Consider the following 23674-nt stretch of genomic DNA (forward strand, 5'->3'; position numbering starts at 1 on the left):
ATTACTGTTAGATTGTCTAAACGTTTGATACTCTTAAACGTTCACCTTTTCCTCCTTAAACTTTCACAAGTTCTGTTGTCTTCCTCATATCATCATCTCATTCCTCTCATCTCGGTCATCTATTATTTTCTAATTCTGCTAGCTACTTTTATTATTACTATGATGTGGACGTTGATGGTTCTTAACCATAGGCTGCAGAGACATTAGGATTTTTTGGAAGCCAGAGAGATGAAAAAATTAACAACGCCTTCGCCGGGAATCGAACCGCGGACCTCTGGAATACCGGCCCAGCGTGCAGAACCGCTACATCACGAAGGACGCTAGGAAAGTGGGAGAAATACCTTATACGGCAGTTTGTAAAAATTAATCTTTTGCTCATGCTCAAGGAGCGCAGATTAGCTGGGCGTCACATTCCTCTGCTAAGATAGCAAACATGTTATCAGTGAATGATGGGGAGGAGAGCACACATAAATAACCAAGTTTTAGGTGGGATTCGAAACAGTTCCATGGAGTTCGCACTAGCATTTAACTTTTGCTAACCACTAAACCGTCCTCTGCAACAAAGGTAAAATTATGTGTTTGGATTTTGTTGTCTATGTATACAAAAATTAATTGCCGTGGTTTAATCGAAATAGAAGCAAGCCATATATTCCAGCATTTAAAAAATTATTCCTTCGTTTAGTTTTATCGCAAAATACGTGTTTGATATTTAAAGCGAAGGTAGTTTTTTATTTTGCAGAACAACAAAGTAATTTTAGGATTGTATAATCATTGCTGAAGCAAAGTGTGATTAACAAAAAGTTTAAATTTTATTACTAGCAGTAAATGTACATTCACTCTTCAAGAGAAAAAGACCCCAAGTACCCGAATTAGTCATGTATCCGAAGGAGCTGCAATCTCATTTAATCCGGATGTTGCTGTATTTTCCTTACTGAAAAGTTAATAAAGTCATACAAATTGTCTTGTTTGGTAATGATAAAAAATCTGTAAATGACACAAAAATCTGTTAAAAAAATCCTAAACACCTCTAACATAAAATGACGAGAGAAAATTCTAGTTCAGGCTAATTTGTAAGTAAATGAAAAGTAAATTAAAGTTTAAATTCAGTTTTACAGCACAGTAATTATTCTTTTGCGACCTATTTTAACAATAAATGTTACTAAATTCTAGATTTCCTTCCTTCACACACATACACTTTTATCACACTTAAATTTCACATTTTGCTCTGTCCTGTAAAGAAAGCCATAGGACGTAGAATTTTAAGACTTTGTCTACAGTTCTGTAGAATGGAAACTCGGTCACGGCTAGAATCTTAGCGATACTTGATTTTTAGGATTCGTTAAAATATACCGTTTTCCTCAAATTCGTGGAGACATTCTTCAACGAATTTATTAATTTGGAGGAAGGAATTGCTATTCTTTACTTTTTTCTTATTGTCTATATTTCGCCCTTGCATTGTTTTCTTCATAATATTTCTACTGGAAATCCGTCAAATATATTGCATGCTAAGTCCGTTTCACTTAGCATAAACTTGGTTTCTTAAAAAAATGTTTTAAAATGCAATTTATATATATATATATATATATATGTATGTATGTATATATATAAAAACCAGAATTATACTGAACAAAGAAGAACTGAGAATCCGTAAATAAAATTCTTAAATATTTTCTCAACATAATTTAAAAGAGAAAATACTGGAGTAAGTTCAATGTTTTTATTTTAAACTTTCCACATTGTTTTAATCAAAGAGAGCTCAGAAATGGGAGGATTATTTCAAGAGTTAATGTATTGGGTTGTTATAAAAGAAATGGCGATTGAAAAGAGAGAAAATAAAAATGAAAAGTATATCCGTTTAGTCAAAGCAATCTCCAGCAGCATGAATGCGTTATTATCAAAATATGACAAGGCTATTTGCACCACACTTGTAAAATTATTCAAATGAAAACTATGAGCTTCTCCAATTCCCGATAAATTAATGCGTCGTTTGGAAAGCATTTATTGGAAAAAAATTGGCGGAAAAAACAGGTAAGCTGCTGAGAAATGTCAAGAGAGTATAGAGGAGGAGATATAATTTTGTACCTCAAATTGTTGGTTTGCTGTATGGTTGATACTGCCGTTTGTGGCACGGCGTTATCTTGAAGCAAGAGGACCCCATGTCTATTCACAAATGCTGGTAACTTATGGGGCAATTAGTCATGCATTCGCCGTACTTCTATAGATTATTGAATTTCATTTATCATTTCCCCCCTCTCATAGAAGAAATGAGTAGTGAATTAGACCCACATAGGCCACCATACAGTAAATAATACCATCTTTGGATCCAAAGGTACTTTCTGCCTGGAACTTTTGCTTCCAACCACTGCAATGAAAGTATACGATTGTCTTAGAATATTCACTTCCCATCCACAATCACAATTTATTAGTGGAACCATTCTTTACTCGTCTTTAAAAGGAATGGGCACGCTTCCAAACACCGTATTTTGTTTTCATTAGTGATTTTATGAGGCCTTTTGTAGAGCTTCCTGACTTTTCCTATTGTTGTCAAGTGCCGCGAAACAGTTAAAAAGTGTACAATTAGGGTCCCGATAAATAACGATCTGGTCATATAATTTGTTATGGATCTGATTTGATTAAATCCTTTAATACATTTGAAACATTGGAGGAAAGACAATGGGCATAGGGTTCGATTTGTAGTTCAAATCTTCTGAGGGAAAGCATGAAAAGCAACAACTATTTGAACTCTCATTAGTTGTTCCTCCCCTGAGCGTATTCTTGATGGTTTTTATGATACCCTCTGAATAATTTCCCAGCTTGCACTCCTAAATTTAATGCAACATTAATTGTTCGGGCTCTAATCGACTTAATAGTTTTCAATGTTTACTGCCAGGTGAATAAAACAAATCAGCAGTTGTATTAGCTATGTGTAATATTGTCTTATGAAATAAAAAATTTGCACAAACCTCAGCGCATGCTTTGTTCTGCAATCAGTAGAAACCTGATGTCATTCAACGGCCATTTCACTCGCAAAGACCCTGTAGATAAACACTGCTAAAGTATTTCTAGATATATATATAATTAAAGTATATTTGCAGCATGGTTCTCATGACCGCCGTGAGATGACACTGGTTATCGAGGCAACATTAAAATTAGAATATTCAAGTTCTATTTTTTAATGAATAATTTTACTTCAATAAAACTAATTTTTCTAAAGTTTCGATTTATAAGCATTAAAAGGTTTCACAATTTTCGGGGATCAGGATTTGAAAGATCCGAATGATTAAAAATAGGAAAAGATTCGAACTTCCGAATCTACAATCTCTTTCAGGCATCGAAAAATTTGACGATTCTTGTACCCAATCCCTAGCTTTTATATAGCATGTTACGATTTAATCAAGTAAAATGAGGTTATTATTTTAAAGCTTCATCTTTTTTTTTCTGGTAACATCCAGAAATGGATGATGTTCACATTCAGAATTCAGCAGCATGCATAAACTAAGTTCTTCAGTTCTCTGTAAATTTTTCATTTTTGCTTGGCATAGAGTTTTCTTTATTAGTTAAAAAAAGGTTTTTAAAAAATATTTTTGTCTTTTATTTGTAAATTTGCCCTCCAACTAGCATAAAATACATCATTTTTATTTTGAGTTGTTTTAGATGCTTAAATATGGAATAAAAATAGCGAATTCAGAAGTCAGAAGAAAAATAGGGTTCAGAAGAAAAATAGGGTTTTGCACTGAAAAGCTTTTTAAGAAAATAAAAGAAAAAATATATTTCAGGAGACATGGCTAATTCAAAAATGCTTTCGTTTCCTTAATTTACTTTTAACATTTCTTAAGCCTGAATAACCTGAAACCCTAAAATTTATTTTCCAAGATTCAACATTATTCGGCGTTTCACGATTAAAATGTGAATCACTCCGGTCTGATGATTAAAATGCTCTGCAAGAAAGAAACACGTCGCTTTATCTGCCTCAAGCAAATATCATCAATTTAGCACATATATTCCGTAAAATACACTGGTGTGCAAAAATTAAGGACGAAGTCGAAAAATGAACATATCAGCTGAACGAAGAGGCAGAGCGGACAGAAAGACCAATCAGGAGATTAAGTAAGGTGATGTCCGGTAGCACATGCGCAGATATGCAGGTAGACGTAATGGGGGAGTGTCTGAGTAGTATAAAGCATGTTGTCGGTGTAAGATCAGTATTTCTGGCAAAGAGATTGCACTCTGTATAGCAGTTAAAATCACACCGAGTTGCTGCCTCAGCGAGAAATGGCGAATAATCAATCTGTTAGACGACATCTGGATGCTTTTACCCGAGGTCGAATCACTGGGAAGTTGGAGGAAGGCCGCAGTGTGACAAGTGTGGCTTCAGAGTTCGGAATTGCTCACAGCATCGTTTCATGACTTTGGAGACAATTTCAAACTACAGGAACAGCTATCCGGGGGTTTAGTAGTGGTCGTCCACGAGTAACCACATCCGCAGATGACCGGTATACTGCCTTACAGGCCAGAAGAAACAGGCGGCAGACAGCGGGAGAAATCGCTAGACACACGACACAGGCGACTGGACGACCGATATCGCGTTTTACTGTGGCCAGAAGACTGCACGGTGGTGGTCTGTTTGCACGATGCCCTGTACGGTGTATACCTCTAACGCCTGCCCATCGGAGAAGACGTTCTCTGTGGTGCCGGGAACACCGGAATTGGAGAGACAATGAATGGCGACGAGTACTCTACAGATGAGAGCAGATTCAGTCTGAGTAGCGATTCTCATCGCTTACTCATCTGGAGAGAGCGGGGAAGCCGCAATCATCCCTCGAACATCATTGAAAGGGACAGGTAGGGAGGTCGCGGTGTTCTCGTTTGGGGAGGCATCATGCTTGGTAGTCGTACAGACCTTCACATCTTCGACGCAGGTTCAGTCAACGGGACCCGTTATTGTAACGAGATTCTTCATCCATATGTGCGTCTTTTTAGAGGCGCTATGGGTCCGCAGTTCCTTTTCATGGACGACAATGCACCATGTCATCGCACAGTAGCTTCCGAACAGCTCTTAGAGAGTGAGGATATTGAACGTATGGATTGGCCGGCACGATCTCCGGATCTCAATCCCATCGAGCATGTATGGGATTTTCTAGGCAGACGCTTGGCAGCTCGTACCTTACCACCAGTAACGATTCCGGAGCTTCGATTGGCGCTGCAAGACGAATGGGCAGCAATGCCTCAACAACTCATTGACACCCTCATTCTCAGCATGGGCAGACGCTGTGAAACCTGCCTGGCAGTCAGGGGAGATCATATCCCCTATTAAAGACCGGATGTTTCTTGCTGGACACCCATCACAGGGATGTTTCGGCCTTCAGTCGCATTGGGTTCCATGCTACTTTTTCAATAAAGTTTCTTTTTATCCCTCTGATTTCTCTTTTAGTAAGTGTTGCTTACATTACTCATGTCCTTACGTATCGGGGATCTTACGGTATTAAATGTGTTGATTTGGAAAACTTTTGTACAAAGTTATATTGAAAAAAACCGTCTCGTCCTTAATTTTTGCACACCAGTGTAAGCTACATAGTATATGTAATATATGATTTCATAGATGTTAACATTTTTTGTTTTGTAATGCCTCCCTCGAATGATGCAAGGACCAGCAACATTTCTGCTTGCAGACTTTCGGTCTTCTAATTTGAATTAAACAGACAAAAAATAATTTTCATAACTTCTTTCAATTTCTGAGCTGAATGACTTTACACCTCGTCTTTTTTATTGGATGCTGAAAACTCTTCCATCTCAGATGATGATTTTTAAATACTAAAGATTGTTTTGCTAGATGACGCAATAAAGCATGTAATAAAACTCGAATCTCTCATTCTTGTAAGCTCGAACTCGAATCTCTCATTCTGTAAGCTCTAATGTTATATACGTAAATAGACTGAATTACTTAAATGAACTTTAGTCTTCCTCTCTTTTTTTTCTGTTTTTGTTTTGTTTTTAATTTATGAAGAAACTGGACAGCATGTTGTGACAACAGTCTCCTTTTGAGTCGAATTAAGTTACGTAATACACAAATTTAATTTATCTCATATAAGCTAAGGATATATTCATAATATTCATAAGTGTATATTTAGTTTATGAGATGAAATTAAACCGAGAACTTCGTAAGTATAACGGAATGCATGTATCTCGCAGCTAAAAACGATATTGAGAAATTTAAACATGTTTGCTACGGATGTCTGACAAAACTTAACAACGAATTTATATAAAGTTTTTGCCACCATTTACTCAATGTGTGAAATTGGGTTTAAGGTATTATATACTATCGAGGAAACCTTAGCAAAGTGAACTTTGTTGAAGCATTTCCCAAGTTAAAACTTAACAGTACGTCCTTTTAGAGAAAAATTAAAGTATTGTTCTAGCTTTTGAAGCGTTTCGTTACTTCAGTTCATTACTCCTATTGTTATCCAACAAATAAATGAAGAGGTTCAGTATAAAAATTAGTTCAAACAAGCAAAAATTTAAAATTTTTAAAGCAGCAATTTTCTTGGAATACAGTTCAACTTTATTGATGTTCTGCTGTTACGATGATACCCATGGAAGTTGGATTGTGTTGCAATGACACTGCAATCAGCGAGAATTTTTAATCTTTTAATTATTTGTCCTACTACTTTAATCTTTTCTCTTTTTTGCAAGTAAATTACGCAAAGTTATTTTTATCAAGTATCTGATAATCAAGTAATGATATGAGTTATCTATGGCATTAAGTATTCAATTATCGAATCAACATGTGCCCACCAGTGGCGGATATGAAAAAGCCGCTGACAGTGGTAATTCTTTCGGGGATCTATTCCCGTCGAACGGGCTGACTGCATTGTGTTTTCGTGTTTCTCTCCAGGTGTGACGTGAATTTAAACCAATTAAGCTCAGAAAGGCCTTCATTAAGGCATTCCTTCTCTTAAGCAGTTACCCCTCGCGTGATTTGTTTTAATTAAAATCAACCAACCAGTGAATTCTTATTGTTGTAATGCAGTATTCTAAGTAATTATATTTACCTTTTATCATTTTTTATGGTCGCATTGTTCATGCCAGGTAACTGTTACTAATTACCCTTGTTTTCAAATATTGTTTAGTTCAGTCAAGAAAATATTGTGATGTCATAGTTTAGGTAGAGCTTCACAGAAAGAACAAAACATTTCACTAGTTTATATAGACATATTAATAAAATACGCTGCAATACTTATCTTAATGGAGTTGTAGAGACATTAGGTTATTTCGAAGCAGGAGACATGAAAAATGAGCAATGCCATCGCCGGGACTCGAACCTAGGACCTCTCGATTACGCGCCGATAGTGCTGGCCATTACACTACGAAGGCATGCCAAGGCTGAAAACGAACATTGCTTGAGGAATAATGAGGTAATAAGGAAGGCATAAAGAGCTGTTCATTTTACACGATGGAAAGACTATTTGTCTAGGGCCAGTTGCTTTATCTTTGAAGTGGCTGGTAATTGGCTTTTGTAGTATATGTTACATACAGGAGAAAACCGACAAAATTTCTTTTTAACCATCCTCGTACGTTACGAAGTTGTCAATGATGTATGGAAGAGAAGCCAATAAATTTATTTTAATATCATCTAAATTTAAAATTAGGCAAATTCAACCTTATGTTAAAGAAAGAACTTTTGAATTTTGAGGAAAACTAATACTGGGATCCTTTTCTTTAAAGGTGAACATGTTCCTCAGAATATTTGATTATTTTATTCTGCAGGATATTTTTGCTCTTTGAAGAAGAAGAACCTCTCTTAAGTATCCTTCAAAATGTACAAATTTTTTCTAAAACCAACGTCGGTCTGAATTGGAATTTTGTTTAATTTTAAACTAACAATGTAAATGCAATCACTCGGTAAAAGGGTGATAGTACATGCGCAGAGACGCCGAAAGTTGGCATTCAGAAGGTAATATTACTTTTTTCGTTTATATTGCAGATGAGGTAAGTTTTATAAGACGTAACAACTCATTGCACCGTCCTATAATCAAATCATAAGCTTTAAGACGGGGGACTACTTCAAGAAGATGGACCTGCTTTTAAGTGTCACTTCATCTCTTTTAATACGATCACTGTGTACATTTTTTATTTCAGTGTTACAGAACAAAAGCTTACAACAGTTTTAGAGTAGAACATGAAACTAAGTTATCAGGTTATAAATGTTATAGAATCCTTGTAGATTTAAAATTAATTTCTCTTTCAGCTATACCTTAAAAAATATATTTAATATTACAGCTAACAGATTTGTGAGATATCCTAGGTGATAGTTACTGATTTAGCTTTAATTTGGAGACATTTCCTGTTTGATTAATTTTCAGTAATACTAAGCACTTCTCAGACATAAGACAGAAACATCTCATTTTACGTCATTGAGATGTAAGATGAAGAAGTGCCAGAGCTCAGTTCACTGCAGAGTTTAAAAAAAGAAAACAAAAAAATTAGAAATGAATGTTAGTTAGCTGTGGTATGTCCTGGCTACAAAATCAAGTACACATTCAAAAAAGTGCATTTCAATAAATCGTAATATAGGATTCGGCAAAAATTCGTTGCCCCCATATTTTTCATATATTTTTTTTTTCCAAGGAAAGTCAGTTTATCTGCAAAGAATAAAATATACTGTAGAATAAATTATCGCAGTTAGGTGTAAAATAAAATTGCATTTCAGGATTAGATACGTTTGGGAATAAATATCGCAGCAAATTACTTACGAGTTAATTTGTACCTTAAAAAGTAAAAGAAGTATTACTTAAGTTACTGGCGTCACATTTTTTTCTCTTTGCAGAGGATCAGGTTTTTTCAAAGAGTTTTTCCAACTCGAAATTTCTCTATATTTCAGCAATAAAGTGTTTTAGGCAAAGTTTTAGAGATATAAGCCAATTTATCAGCATTTGCTAAATATTTGCGTCAAGCGCGTTCAGTTTAACAATAATTTAAAATTAGATTTCATTGGTGAGATTAAAATTCACTTACCGTTTGACAGCAACAAAAAGCAAACGCACGCAGCTCGCAACATTATTTTGAAATAAGCCGATAAATTTTCTAATTTTGAAATTCGATTTCGTCCACACATACTTGATCAAAGGTCAAAAACTTTTTTCCCCCTGAACCGGAAGCTGGACTCGGTTCCGAACGCCGGATGAATAGGAAGTGGGAATACTTGGGGGTAAAACAGGCGATTTATACGTCTTGTTATGTCACGTGAGCAGCGACGTTTTCTTTCTCCCCTCCCACACCCCCAACGCAATCTCATTCGATGGAGGATGCTGAAAATTGAAATTAATACGTACCAAGGGGGCACTAAGCCAGGTAAGGAAAAGTGGCGGACCTCGTTGAATTGGCTTACGGCGAAATGGAAACCACTCTGCGGTTCCAAGATTTCATTAGGAGCGGCGAAGCTCCCATCTATTTCGAGAAGTTTTATATCGTGTGCGCGTGTGTGAATATATATATATATATATATATATATATCAACTGCTTGTGCTTATTTATATTTTAACCGTGAAGAGGTTATTATTTATTATTTCTAGTCTTTGTTAATTTTGAAATACTATGTTTTCCCATTTGATGATTGGAAGAAAATAAAAATTCTTCCTTCCAAAACTGCGTTTATCACACTTTGTAAAGAATTTCCCACTTTTATATCTAGTCACTCTGTCCCCCCTCCAAAAAATCTGAAAGGTTTCAGATTTTAATGATAGCCAAATGGATTTGTTAAGTTTTTACGCTCTTGTTGAGCATGCAACGCACCAGTCTGCTCTTGCTCACCCCTGTCATTTCTTTTTGTCTTTTTAGCTTTATTATTAAGCTTCATTTTCTTTGCACTTACGTCATATACAATTCAATAGGAAAATTACAAACATTTTAACAGCAGCATATGTTTAGAATTCCCGATGCAGTTATAAGATATTTCTCCCGCCTTCTTAGCATGCATTCGTGGTGTAATGGTCAGCACACTCGGCGCGTATTCGAGAGGTCCGAGGATCGAGTTCCGGGGAGGACATTGCTCATTTTTCATGTCTCCTGGTTCGAAATAACCTAATGTCTCTACAGTGGCGCCTGAACTAAAAAAGGTGGCGGATGATGATTCTCCACCACAGGATTTGGCGATTGGGACCCTTAATCTCCAGTTGCCCTTTAAAAGGGGGAAGTATATAAGGTATTTCTTCCACCCTCTTAGCATGCCTTCGTGGTGTAATAGTGAGCACACTAGGCGCGTATTCGAGTCCCAGCGACCACGGCTTGTCGACCACTTGCTCTTCACGTCTTCTGCTCCGAAATGACATAATTTCTTTACACAGTGCTAAGTGCTGGCATACATTTTTAGTCCAAAGGAGCGCTAGGTCAGAAAAGCTATTAATTTCAGTTCGGCATTGTGCATCGATTCACTTTCTAAGTTGATTCACTTTTCAAACTGTTGCCACCAAACGTTACAGCCCTGTATTATATTTAAAGAAATTAAATAATGGAGAATCTGCATAAATGTATGTATGTTTCTGGCACTATGAATAAAAGAACAGTATCTCGAGCCATCAAATTTAGAATAACGTAATCCTCCACCGAATAGGGGCATCTGGAAGCCCTAATTTGAAATTTGGAATTTGTTTATTATCTATTTCCTAATTTCCTATTTTGTCGCACATTAAAGAATTTTTGAATAACAAACTCGGCGAATGGAAGCACTGTACTGGAAAAAAAAATATCTCAAGCTCGCGACACTGTGTATCGGAAATTCTAAAGATGTTCTCATTTTAAAAGTATTTTGCGATATTGCTGTTGAATTCAATTTTATGGTTTAAGTGTGAAGAGCATGATATTTAATATAATAGGTAACACACAAAAGATTAAAAAAAGGCCCCTTTGGATCAGATTAAATCAGATTTTTTTACTTTTTCTTAATTCAGATTAATTTTATTTTAAAATGTAATTTTTATGTTTATTTTTCCGTCTTTTCTCGGTTCATCATATCAATGTTCAGTTTTCTTAGTAAGTTAGATTGCAAAACCTTTTTTGTCCTTTTATTATTAACGTTTTTTGCTTAACTTTACTCATTAAATATCATTTTCTTCGCCCTAACGCCATATAAAATTGAACTCAAAAGCAAAATCACAAAATATTTAAAAAAAGCATATCTTTAGAATTTCCGATAGACAGTCTCGCGAGCTGGAAATAAAAATGTTTCATTCCGTACAATACTCTCCCTTCTCGCTTCCAAATCGTTGATTTTCTTAATTCAAAATTCATTAAATTTTTATAAAATAGGAAATGTTAAATTCGAAATTCAAAATTAGGGCTTGCAAGTGCACATGTTCGAGTGGAGGACTACGTCATTGAAAATTTGATGGCTCTAGATACCGTAGTTTTCTCACATTGCTAGGAACGTATATACATACATGCAGATTTTTCATTATTTAATTTCTTTAAAAACAATTCAGGCGATAATATCTATTGGCAACAATTTGAAAAGGAAATCGCCGTTTAGACTGAGCGGAAGCAAAATCCCGGTTCGAGATTACTTTTGGGATTAAAAAAAAAGGGAAAATATAATTTTTTTAAATTTTTTATTTAATTGGATATGCGCTTTTTATGAACGTTAGCGGAAGGAATTACATAAACAGCACAATATTTGTGCATTGCGCGTAAAGTATGTTCTGGGAGCTAGTTATGTAAAGTATCCCAAAGGGAAATTGGAGATATTTCTTTCTGAAGATCGCAAGTGCCTTTAATTTTCTCCGATTTGCTAACCTTTATTTAGATAACATCTGTTCAGATCATTCCTATGAATTACAGACATGAAGACAATAAACTTCTTTCGGTAATTTGTAAAATGGGAATTCTTGAACACGCGCATTTAAAAGATTTTGAGTTTTCGAGTTTGAAAGCTTAATTTATTTAATTCATTCCCGAATATATTTCGGAATCCCCTTTTTTTTCCATTTTTTTTCCATTTTCATAGCATTGTTTAAGATTTTTTAAAATGCCCCTTAAAACAGCGCAACAAAGGAGAGTATATCGTCTCTTAAAATGAAGATTCCTCACATTAATAATAAGGTTGTATTAGACTCACATTAATAATAAGGTTGTATTTAAAGCTTACGAGGTCTATCTGATAATTTTATCCCAGTTTTTATTGATAAATCACCGGGAGATGAAATCTGAGAGTTGCTTACACACCTCCTGAATGTCTTCGATTAGATGTATTCCACAAAGAAGCTACTCTCACGAAAGTCCAAAGCTTATTCAGCTCTCGAATTTCGAATCCGAGTTTATCACTGCGCGGCCGTCTTCTACTAAACACATTCATTTGAATTGAAAAGAAGTTAAAATGTTTCAGATGAATATCCTATAAATGACTCTTTTGAAAGAAAAAGGTTTTGGTTGATGTGATTATGCCGAAGCCTCGAAAGCTATCTGCCCAAGGGAAGGGATGCCTTCGTGGAGGACTTCCTAAGGGAAACTTGCTCCTATACACGTTGCACTTGGGGAAAACCATGAAAACGCCTATGCAGCCAGCCCGTTCATGAGATTCGAGACTGAGGAGATTTTCGCCCTTGAGTTGTCTTCCTTGTTTGTAGCTCAAACATCTTGTCTCTAAGAGAACGTCTGAAAAATTTTATATATCATGCACTCGCAGTTGTTTGTTGCATTCATAATTAATACAATAAAAATATTTCTTTTATTCCCTTTCTTCAGTAAAAAAAGTATCATTTTCGATTGTAAACTAATAAGACGATCTGTTTTCCAAATTAGAATATTCTTTTAAGAAATATCGAATTCAAAAAATACGTTTATTAGCAATTATTAATCAACTAAGTAATTATAATGGTTTCTTAAATTTGCCCAAATTTCCCTTTTTAATTGAACATAAAAAAATATAAAAATCGGTAATAGTAGATCGTTTGTAACTCAGTATTAAAACCCTTTTTGCAGAATGAATAACGATTAAATTACGTGAATAGCGTGAAATGCAATTTTGCAGACAGAAAAGTAGAGTTATTTAAATTACACATACAAAAGACAAATAGAATTTAATTTTATTAAGAGAGGTATTGAAGTCATTACAACGTAATATCTTAGTGATAAAATGCATGTCGCATGTCTTTGCATTGATATCTACATATATGTATCAAAGCATGCGTCCGTTATACATACACAGAAATGGTAGTTACTTCATCAAAACCTTTAAATTCTGACTACGCAAACTGTTAATTTAAAAATATAAGTTATGAATAGTAAAACAAATTAACTAGCCTTTTTTTGTATGTGAACACATGTATACATAATTATCAGTTTCGACTGGACATTTCTAAAATTTTGGGGCCTATTTTCAACTAATATTATCAGAAAAATTAACGGAAATCTAAAATGTCATACTACGGCGTTTTTTATTACTGATAGAAAAAAGTGGTACATTTCTTCTTTACCAGCAATTCTACCTATGTAAATATGATTTAAATTTAACATTAAAAAAAGTTGAGATCGATTTTGATTCTTATTGAAAAGCGCTATAAGTATCAGTATTTCCATAAACGAATGTATTAAATGTGTGTATTTGCTCAGATATGAAAAGTTACGGATAAATCTTTGAATCAAACAGTCATGCACTTCGTTTCAAAATATTCTTAAAAATATTTGCTGGATAAATCTCCCTTTTAAAAATGTATCTAAAACGGTTTTCGAAAATTGTCTGAAACTGATTTCAAAATATTTTGAGCCTGAAGTGTAAAAGATTTGAAGTATTATCGTCCTTAAATACCTGCTCCATTGCTTATACAAAATCCTTTACATATTTCGTGAAATTTTCGTTTTTTCCGCTAACATCTCATATCTTAAATTTATAAATATTTGTATGGAGTCACATGTTTATTTTTTTCTGCAATTCTTGAAAGAAAATTGCACAACTTAAAAAATAAATGTATCTTTGTTATGTTGAATTAGTGTTAAATTCAAAACTTGCATATGACGTCACGTACGAAGTTTGCCAAAAGCATGCCTTTTCAACCATGTATTAAAAATTTATAGAACCTTTCCGTATTTATTCTGCGTTGATAGAATCTGGTATATAATGTGCTTCTCATTCGGTATTCCTAGTTCCAGTTATCAGGGGTTAACAACCGGACTAGCAAATAAATTGGTAATAAACTGCTTACATTCATCAAATGCTCTCCAGATAACAATGAGCCGTTGCATAAAGGAAGCGCTGAAATGCAGTAACTCAAAAACATTTATCGCTATTATATTCTAACAGTAGTCGCGACCACAAGAACCTGCATCCTCTTTTCGGACCAATGTAACAAATATGGGGGATGAAAATGGTCACCGAGGAAATTAACGTGTGTTCTCAGCTTGCATGTTATTCGTAAAACTCAAGCTTTTCTTCCCGCTCACAACCGGCTTGATAATCCATTAGCAAGAGCTAGACGTTAGAGAGTATTTGATACACCTTTCTTAGCTTTTGTAGTCAAGCTTCCCCGTTGAATTTTTCTTCTACACTTTACTTCTACTCTACCTTTGTTATATTCAAATAACTAACCTAACTTAGTCTTAATGATAAAAACTTAATTATTAAAAATTCCTCTTGTTATCTGTGAGTAATTTTTGATAGGTATCAATAGTTCAACCCATCAGAGTTCTTTGAAAAGATGAAAAAACTGTACCGAGAGGTCTGCAAGCTCTTATTATGATTCGATTTCATTTGATTTTTCAGCTTTAAAATATTAAGGTTTTGAACGCAACATGAATGGATTCTACATTAAGCTAATTTTTTTTCAAGCTAATTTAAGCAAAAGAATAATTCGACAGAATTAAAGAGTCAGAAACATTGATAAAATAAAAAGCGATGTTGCATTGTTTAAAAATCGATTGCGATGTTTTAAAAATATTTTCAAAATCTAGCACTGAAAAACAACTATTCATCGTAGAGCTAGAATTCTGCTGCCTTCGGGATCATATGTTTCTTAAAATAAGGAAAAATGCCAGACTTCGACTCCATTCGAATGTATGTTGCTCTCAATTGTGCGTTTTCGTCAGAAAATGAAGTCGTTGTTTGGTTCGAATATTAAAGCCGGAGTAAGAGTAGATGAAGCAACGAAAATTTAGGCGCCTCTTTGCATTGTCTTCTGTATCTGCATATCTATAGTTCTATTTATAATTATACATATTTACAAATTTAACCTTAAATTAAGTTGTATTTAAGTTGTATTAACGACCATCCTTTTCTTTGTAAGTAAAACAAGCGTGTAACGTATCTTGAAGCCCCTAGGCGATCGCCTAGATTCCCCCAGCGGTAAAATCAGCACTATACTAGATTAGATTATTTAATTTGCTTAAAGCACATGAGGGCTATCTCTCTATAAAATTTATGCATATACTTTACTTATGTAAAAATATATTCTTCAATTCGAAATTTACTAAGAATAGCTACATAAGCTGCCCCACAGATTTTCCTCTATTATATTTTCACTTCAGCAACAGAAACTGGCGTGAATTCCCAGTCCTTGTAAATGCGCTCTGTTGTCACATTGAATGAGTATGGAACTTGTAAAATACAAAATTATGAATTTTCTCAAAATAATAATATAAAATAACAGGAAAATGGAATAATTTAAAATTTCGATACGAAAATATGCTTTATTTCTCAAGTCGTGGCTCTACTTTTGGTAAGTAAATGCAGTTGTGCCTTTCAGACTGATTATAATTGGACATCCTTGATATATATAAACACGAAAATATCTGACAGTAACAAAACAGTGATTTTTAATATTAACAGAAAATCCGTTCTTATGAAATATCCGTTCTTATGAAGTAAATCTGTGTACTTTCTCCAACAGCTTTTTCTCTATTTGGCTGTAAATTTCGACAAAAGGTATTAAACTACCGCTTTTTTTTCCGAATTTTATTTTTGTTTAAAAACTCTTGGGTATTAACAAACACGGCGGCATGAAATTAGAAAGAAACTGCTGATTTGAGGAAATATATGCTTCTCTTTGAACTAGTAAACAAGAAAAACGTTTTCTGAGCAAATCGGCAGGGGAGGGGGGAATCGTCGAACAAAAAGGACTGTTTCATTATTGCTAGAGTAATGGTTTTTATCGAGCGGCAGAACGGTAAAATTTGAGAGATCATAGAGAGGCAAATTAGAATTCGGGAAACTTTCGCGGTTTGGAATTTATTTACTTTAACAATTTCACGAAAAGTTTTCTCATCGAGGATTTACAGTAATACTTTTATAAAATGCCGATCAGACACGAAAATGTAATACATATAACTAAATGAACTTTATATTATATATTTCTTTAATTTTATTTCATATTTATAAATTGATACAGTTCTAGAAGCAATTTCAACGCTGTTATGCCAGAACAAAACTTGTTCTTGTTAAAAACTTCTTGTCAAAACTTCTTGTCAAAACTTGTTACTTGTTTGAACTGTGTTGTTACATATAATATTTTAAATACACAGATTTTCTTTATTAAATAGCACGCTTCTTAATTTAGCAAAATATAATCCAATAATAAAACTGTTTATCAGAGGGCGACTTTATGCAACATTAGAAAAACCTTTCCTCTTAGTCCAGAAACCTATCAAAAGTTAGGTGGTTGAAATTCTGGTTTAGATTTAAAACTATGATTACTCTGCAGTATATTTTTGTCTAAATTCTATTATAAACTAGTGTTAAATTTATTCTTAACGCCAGTGCTAATCTAAAAATTATAGCAGTAATTAATAAATAATATTTGCCAATCCGAAAAAAAACTGATATTTGAGAAATCTTAAAAAATGCCTAAAAAGGCCTTTCTTAAAATACTTCATTTTGTCTCTCAGACGGTATAGTGGTTAGGAGAGCCGATTGTGATAACGAAGAGCCCGAGTTTGAATCCCGGAGAAGGCATGGATGTCAATTGGCTGTCCCATCACAGAAGATAACGGTGGCCGCTTATTAGGTGCCTCCAAAATAAAATTACCACCATTTCTGGCCTTAGAAGTGCCGAAAGCATAAAAATAGCTAGTGCCCGCCATTGATATATATATAATGTTCGACTATGAATTGCAGCTACATGATTCTTCAATGATACCATAATATGATAATACAAATGAGAAACTATTCTTATAAACGTGATTTAAATTTCCAACATAAAAAGGCTGTAATTTATTCTTACTCTATTATATTCATTTGGTAACCTTCGTTATAGTCTGAGAAAAAGAGGCCCAAGCCTGGAAGCCTGGCGGGCCACAGATGTATTTATCTATGTATAAGACGTAACAAGAATGTAGGAGAAAATGTAGTAATTGATATTCGGCTAAATGATATGATGCAGTTCCTATTTTAGAAACTGGTAGGCAAAATGGAATATTAGTTTTCTGAACCTTGGGAAAAGTTATCTAATAACGCGTGAAATCAGCTATCCTTTTAATTCAATCGTGATGATATGAAGATTTGATACGAATTTCAACTTTAGAAAGGTCAGAAGCTGGGAATTTATATGAATTGAGTAATATGGGTGGTCTTCTATCAGTTATGCGACTCCATCAGTGTATGTATTTTTGTTCCATATTGACCATTTTACCAGCTATAATTACATGTGCATAAAAATCAATTTCAGGTAATAGTTCCCTTAATTTTAATGAAATTAGAGTTAGATTTCTTACTGAATTTAATATTTTGAGTTACATTATAAGCTATTTTCTCCTTCCTTTCCGCATGCCTTTGTGGTGTAATTGGAAATACACTCGACTCGTATTCGAGAAGTCCAGGGTTGAAGTCCCGGCGAAAGTGTTGCCCATTTTTCAGATCTCCTGTTTCAAAAAAAAACCTAATGTCTCTACAAGTGGAGTCCGAACTAAAAGATGGTAGATGATAATTGGCCACCACCAGGACTTGGTGATAGAGTGCCCTAATTTCCAGTCGTCCTTTAAAAGTGAGAGTATATAAGGCATGTTCTGTATGCTTTCGTGGTGTAACTGAAAACATACCCGACGTGTAATCGGGAGGTCCGACGTTCGAATCCTGGCGAGGTCACTGCACATTTTTCAAGTCTTCAGCATCAAAAAATCTAATGACTCTACAATATAATGACTAATAATTTCTTTCTGCTTTTAAAATTTTGCTATACATTGATGCTTTCTCGGTAGGAGTATTGATTTGGCGACTAAGGGGATATAAAAGTTTATGAAAAATTAAAGTTACATTTTAGTACGTTCTTTTTTATTCTTTAAGAAAGTAGTAATGCTAGAGGTATTAATTATGGGTTAGTATTTATTGTCATACTTTATTACTGAAAGAAATTACAGTAATAAAGAAGTCATAACCCCTCGTATACTGACATCATTAGCTTCTCAACATGTTCTAAAACAAAGAAAAAATAAATCTAGGTGATAACGTACTTGTCACTAATGTGAATCATGTGTTTATTATCATACATTTTATTGTGAAAAATAATCTCATCATTCGTTATCATTGTATTTACAATTACAAACGCTGATACTGCTTGCTTGGGAAGAGCAGAAGCGCGTTCATTGATGGCAGCAGAATTCGGAAGAAATGCAGTTTTGTTGGAAAAATTATCACTTTGCGCGGGGCCCGATTAAGACAGTCTGAGGCTGTATGCATAGTGTGCTTTAATACTCCCCAGCAATCCTCTTCCTTATTTATACCAAAGAAAAGTAGGATTACGAAGAATTATATGATAATTTGGTGATCTCTTAAAACCTGGGTCTTTATACCTGGAACATTATGGACTTGACCATAATCAATCCCTGACTATGTGCTTACCATTTCTTGCATTGTTCAAAGGTACAGGAAAAGGAAAAGAAATAAATAAACAAACAAGCAGTTAAAACACATTTTGTTACATAAAACACATTTTGTTTTCCAAAATAAATATTACAAGCAAACTGAGGGATTAGCCATGGGAAGCCCCCTCAGTCCCATCCTGGCTGATATCTACATGCATTATTATGAATCAAAATTGTTTGAAACTTTAAACTTCCCGGCATGGTTCCGCTACGTAGACGATACTTTTACCCTGTTTGAAGGTAATAAAGATGATTTAAATAGAGTTCTTTCAACAATGAATTCTATTAATCCTGCTATTCAGTTCACTTTTGAACTTGAGACTTGCAATTCTCTTCCGTTTCTCGACATTATGGTCACACGTAACACATCCAACTTCAGTACTACAGTTTACCGTAAACCTTCATCGGTTTGCCTTCCACCACACTTTAAATCATGTCATCCGACTAAACAAAAGTTAGCTTCATTTTATTCCTATGTTTTCCGTGCTCTTCAAGTTTGCTCCTCCAAACTAGCCCTTGATGAAGAACTAAATTATTTAAAAGCAATAGCTATTGACAGGGGCTTTTCACCCAACATTATTAATCAAGCAGTTAAAAAATTCTCATCTCAACACACTAAAAGCCACACTCTTATTTTAGGAGATTATAAAAATTCTGTTGTCATTCCCTTCTTTCCATCAATTAGCTATAAAGTTGCACATATTTTGCAGAAATTTAACTTTCGGGTTGTTTACTCTCCCATCAATAAAATTCCAACTTCTATACTCAAGGACCCCATTCCGGATATGAATTCCTGGGGTATTTATAGGATTCCTTGCCAGTGCGGTTTAATTTACATTGGCCAAACTAAGAGAGCCTTAAAATTTCGCGTCAAAGAACATGAGGCATATGTTAGAAAAAAGGAAACACAGAAGTCTTCTGTTGCTCAACATTGTTGGTCCGAAAATCACACTTTCAATTTTTCTGCTGCCAAAATTATTCAAAAAACATCTTCCATTGGAGAACTGGATTTTCTAGAGGCATTTCACATTCATAAAAATCTTTCTGTTCTAGTTAACGATCCTAATTCCAATCCAAATTTGCCTTCGGCTTTTAGAGAAATTATGTTTTAGTTCTGGTTTCGCCAACAGATGGCGCCACTTGCTTATTCTTGTCCAGACTTTCTTATCTTATCTAAACATTATTTCCTATCTTGTTCATTTGCGGTTTTGCAGCTGAAGATGATGGTTCGGTAAAACCATCGAAACTAGTCCTGTGAAAATTTTGTAAATTAACGCTGATTTTTGTTGTTTGACTTCTGAATTAGTGTCTTAATTAAACAAGCAGTTTGTTATATCTATAACAAAATTTTGCTAATGGGTGTAATCCTCAACAAAAACGGATCTTGAGTTTTCCGTGTTAATTATATTTTAATTTTGCTTGTCCCTCAACACGAAGCTAGTTGATGCAGCAAAATAAATTGATAGAAGCGTTTCTTTTTAACAGATGCAGGTTATTAAAACTGTTCAATATAATTCTTCAATAAGGTTCATCAGCTGCATTGTGAAATTAAAAAAAAAATTATCTTTTCCCTTTCAAATCCGCACAATGTGAAGAATGTTAAAATACACATAATAGGAATAAAATCTGCATTTTTAGAATTCATCTTTTATAAGTCTCCGAAAAGTTGAAATTTAAAACTATTTCTCGTACCTTCTTCTAAATTAGTCTTAACTAATTTGACGTTTTACACTCCGGATAATTTTTATTCCTCTGTCTCTCCAGTCATCACTCTGTCTTCTAATTCTTTGTATCCATTCCTTTGTATGAGTAACAATTTATTTTCATTAAAATGGCTGGGTAAACCTTATTTTTTCTTTGTTAAAATAGTAATAAATAATGTTGTTTTCACATTTTTTTAATCTAATAAAGAATGTTCTTGTCTACATTCATTGTTACTTTATTTCAGCAATTTGAAAGCGTTTGTAGAACAATTACCCAGAGCTGAAAAAGAACATTGCATAATAAACTTATAAGAATTTTCTCCTTCCTTTCCACATGCCTTCGTGGTGTAACTGGAATCATACTCGACGCGTATTCGAGAGGTCCAGGGTGAGTCCCAGGGAGGACATTGTATATTTTTCTTGTCTCCTGTTTCAAAGAGAAAAAAAACCTAATGACACTATAATGGCGCCCGAACAAAAAGGTGGTGGACTATAATTCGTCAGGGCCAGGATTTGGCGATTGGGTCCCCTAATCCGCAGGAATATAAAAGTTAAGGCGGAGTATATAAGTTATTTTCTCTTTCCTTTCCCCATGCCTTCGTGGTGTAACTGGAAGCATACTCGATGCGTATTTGAGAGGTCCAGAGCTCTTTTTCCGAGGAGGGCATTGTATATTTTTCAAGTCTCATGCTTCAGAAAATGACCTCATGACTCTACAAACTTTCTTAGGTCAAAAGCTAACTTTAGTGTTAAAAAGTAATGTTAGAAAATATACGTTAGACAGGAATGAGCAGAAATTAAAAGTTACGCAGTTTATCAAAATTCCTTCATTAAATATAGAAGCACCTAAAATGCTAATCATCCCCTGTTAGCTAAAGGGAATGAGTATTGGTGAATCAAATTTGCGGTTTAATCTAACTTTAATGTTGTTGAAATGCCCATCGAGAGTTTTCAAAATAATCAAAAGGTATCTTTTAAATATAAAGAATCAAAAACGCATTCTGCCGACTATGTTGTAAGATAAAGTCTAACTATAAACTATACAACCGCCCTTAAAAGCGAAATTCTTAAAATAAAACTGTTTCATTGGTGAAAAATTAAATTAAAAAGAAACAAAAGTATGATATGTGTTTTTCAAGTTTATTTAGTCATTGCAACATTTTCATGTATTTCATCACGTTTCATTGCATATTTTAGACTTATTCTAGTCCAAAGTTTTCTTAATTTATCTTCGGTTCATTTCGGGTGATAGATTCGATTAACACCATAGAGCCTTCGTGTTCTCTTCGCTAGCATATACTGTAGACTCTATGTAGAAGACGAAGTAGCGAATTCTCCCTATGCCTTGAAGAATAGATACTGCACAAGAAGGTTTTAAATAATCTTTTTATTTAAACTAAATTAAAGCAGATGCGCATATTAATACTCACAAATCACCACCACTTGTGGTTAACGTAATTTAATAGAAAACGACTGGCTGCTTAGCTAAACTAACGCTAAATCAACTACACACAGCAAAGCCGAGTCTAAAAATATCAGTATAAACTGAAAGGTGCCGAGCCTAAAAATATCAGTATAAACTGAAAGGTGTCTAGCACCAGTTAGAGAGCTAATTTCAAACACACAGCAGAAACTCGAAACTAAGTCCGTACTACTACTTTTCGAACTCTTGAAACGCAGCTTAAATACTGCTTCTGAAACACGTTTAGATTAGCATCTACGTCATAACAAATTTACATTCCGGTAGGAAAATTAAATCAGAAGGAAAAGTAAAAGAAAACTAAAAGTAATTGGTTAGAATAAAATAAAGACCTTACAACACCATTATATTCTATTAACCCATGTTTGAGACGTAAGCCAATAGTCGCTTTAGTTTTCTTGCGTTTGTTAACCATTAATTTTCCTTAATTATTGCAGCTATTATTGAAGTGAAAGCAGAAGGCGATTTCTGCTTTCACTTCATGGACAAATTTTAAAAGGCATTCCCCACCTTTCAAAAGTCTTTGAACACGTCCAAAAGCATCAAAAGTATTTACAGCTGACGAGAAACAAATAACCATTGCTGCGAACTGTTCTTGTTACTAGTGTGACAAAACTTATACAAATTTGCATGCATCAGTATTGAACCTAAATTTACTAAGATTCCTTTTCTTATTTCAAAAGAGTGTTGTATGTCACTTGTAATTATTGTTTTATTGCAAAACAGTATTGTATGTTGCTAGTACTGTATATACTATTGTAAAACGTGCTTGTGTTTTGCCTATATGTACGGGAATATGTATTTGGTCTACAGAACAATGGACTATTCAACTGTACCCATGTTTTCTCACCAACTAGTTTAGTTTTTCATTTCTTTGTAGCCTATCAAGTGTTACCATACAAGCAAATCATCCCAGTAGTGAAATAATTTTGAAATTCAGTGTGTTATACCAAAATCATTCGGAGTACGTGAATAACTAGAAATTTGTAAATCAGTTTCGACAAAGGTTGGGCTCCGCCCCCGAATATTCTGGCGATTACATAATTCAACCCGTGCGTCAAGAGCAGTACTTTTATATAGGTAAGAAGTCTTGACCTAAAATGACCATTTATACTTATTTAACTTTGTAAAAGAAGGAATATTCCTTCTTTTACAAAGTTTTAACTCTTCAAGCTCAGTAGGTACTCCCTTATAATTATGTATAAGTTGACTAATAGCAAATCGCTATTTATTTTATTCTGTACATTTGCCTTACCAAGCTAGTTTGTATAGTTTTTTCTTACACCATTAATGTGTTTCTCATTTACTTTAACCAGCGGACGCGTCGAGGAATGAAACAGAAAGATTGAGACTTAAGTTATATTAGGTATTTTTGTCTGTTTAATACTCAAAATGTTTTTCGTGTTTAGTCTCAATTCTTCCTTTTGTCGAAACGCGTTATGGAGTTAGCTAGATTCGAAACTCATTGTGCATTTCTCTTGATAAGTCCGTAATGAGATTCGAATTAGGCTAATTTACCATTTACTGCTTCTATGTAATTTTACTTGTGTTTTTAATAATTTTTGTTGTAATTTTAAAATGTTTTAGGATTGTTTAAACTTTAATCAACATTTTTAACTTTTAAATTTGAATTAAGTTTCACATTCACTTTTTATTT

General features: G+C 34.1%; 1 protein-coding gene across 2 annotated transcripts in view; it reads right to left on the reverse strand.

Moving 5' to 3' along the window:
• The window catches only part of LOC146993273 (uncharacterized), a 74242-nt gene that overhangs the window by 36042 nt on the left and 14526 nt on the right, over positions 1-23674 (reverse strand). The window contains exon 1 of one of the 2 annotated variants that reach the window (XM_085807475.1): positions 9013-9188. The exons of the other annotated variant lie outside the window; for it this stretch is intronic. Coding sequence (XP_085663601.1) covers positions 9013-9112 — 100 coding nt within the window. The 5' untranslated portion in view covers positions 9113-9188. Of the gene's footprint in view, positions 1-9012; positions 9189-23674 lie in introns of those variants that run through there. 2 annotated transcript variants of the gene reach the window in all.

This window comes from Stegodyphus dumicola, chromosome X1 (assembly GCF_044657685.1).
Source record: "Stegodyphus dumicola isolate Sdum_Otavi_A_Nest chromosome X1, ASM4465768v1".
NCBI classification, from domain to species: Eukaryota; Metazoa; Arthropoda; class Arachnida; order Araneae; family Eresidae; genus Stegodyphus; species Stegodyphus dumicola.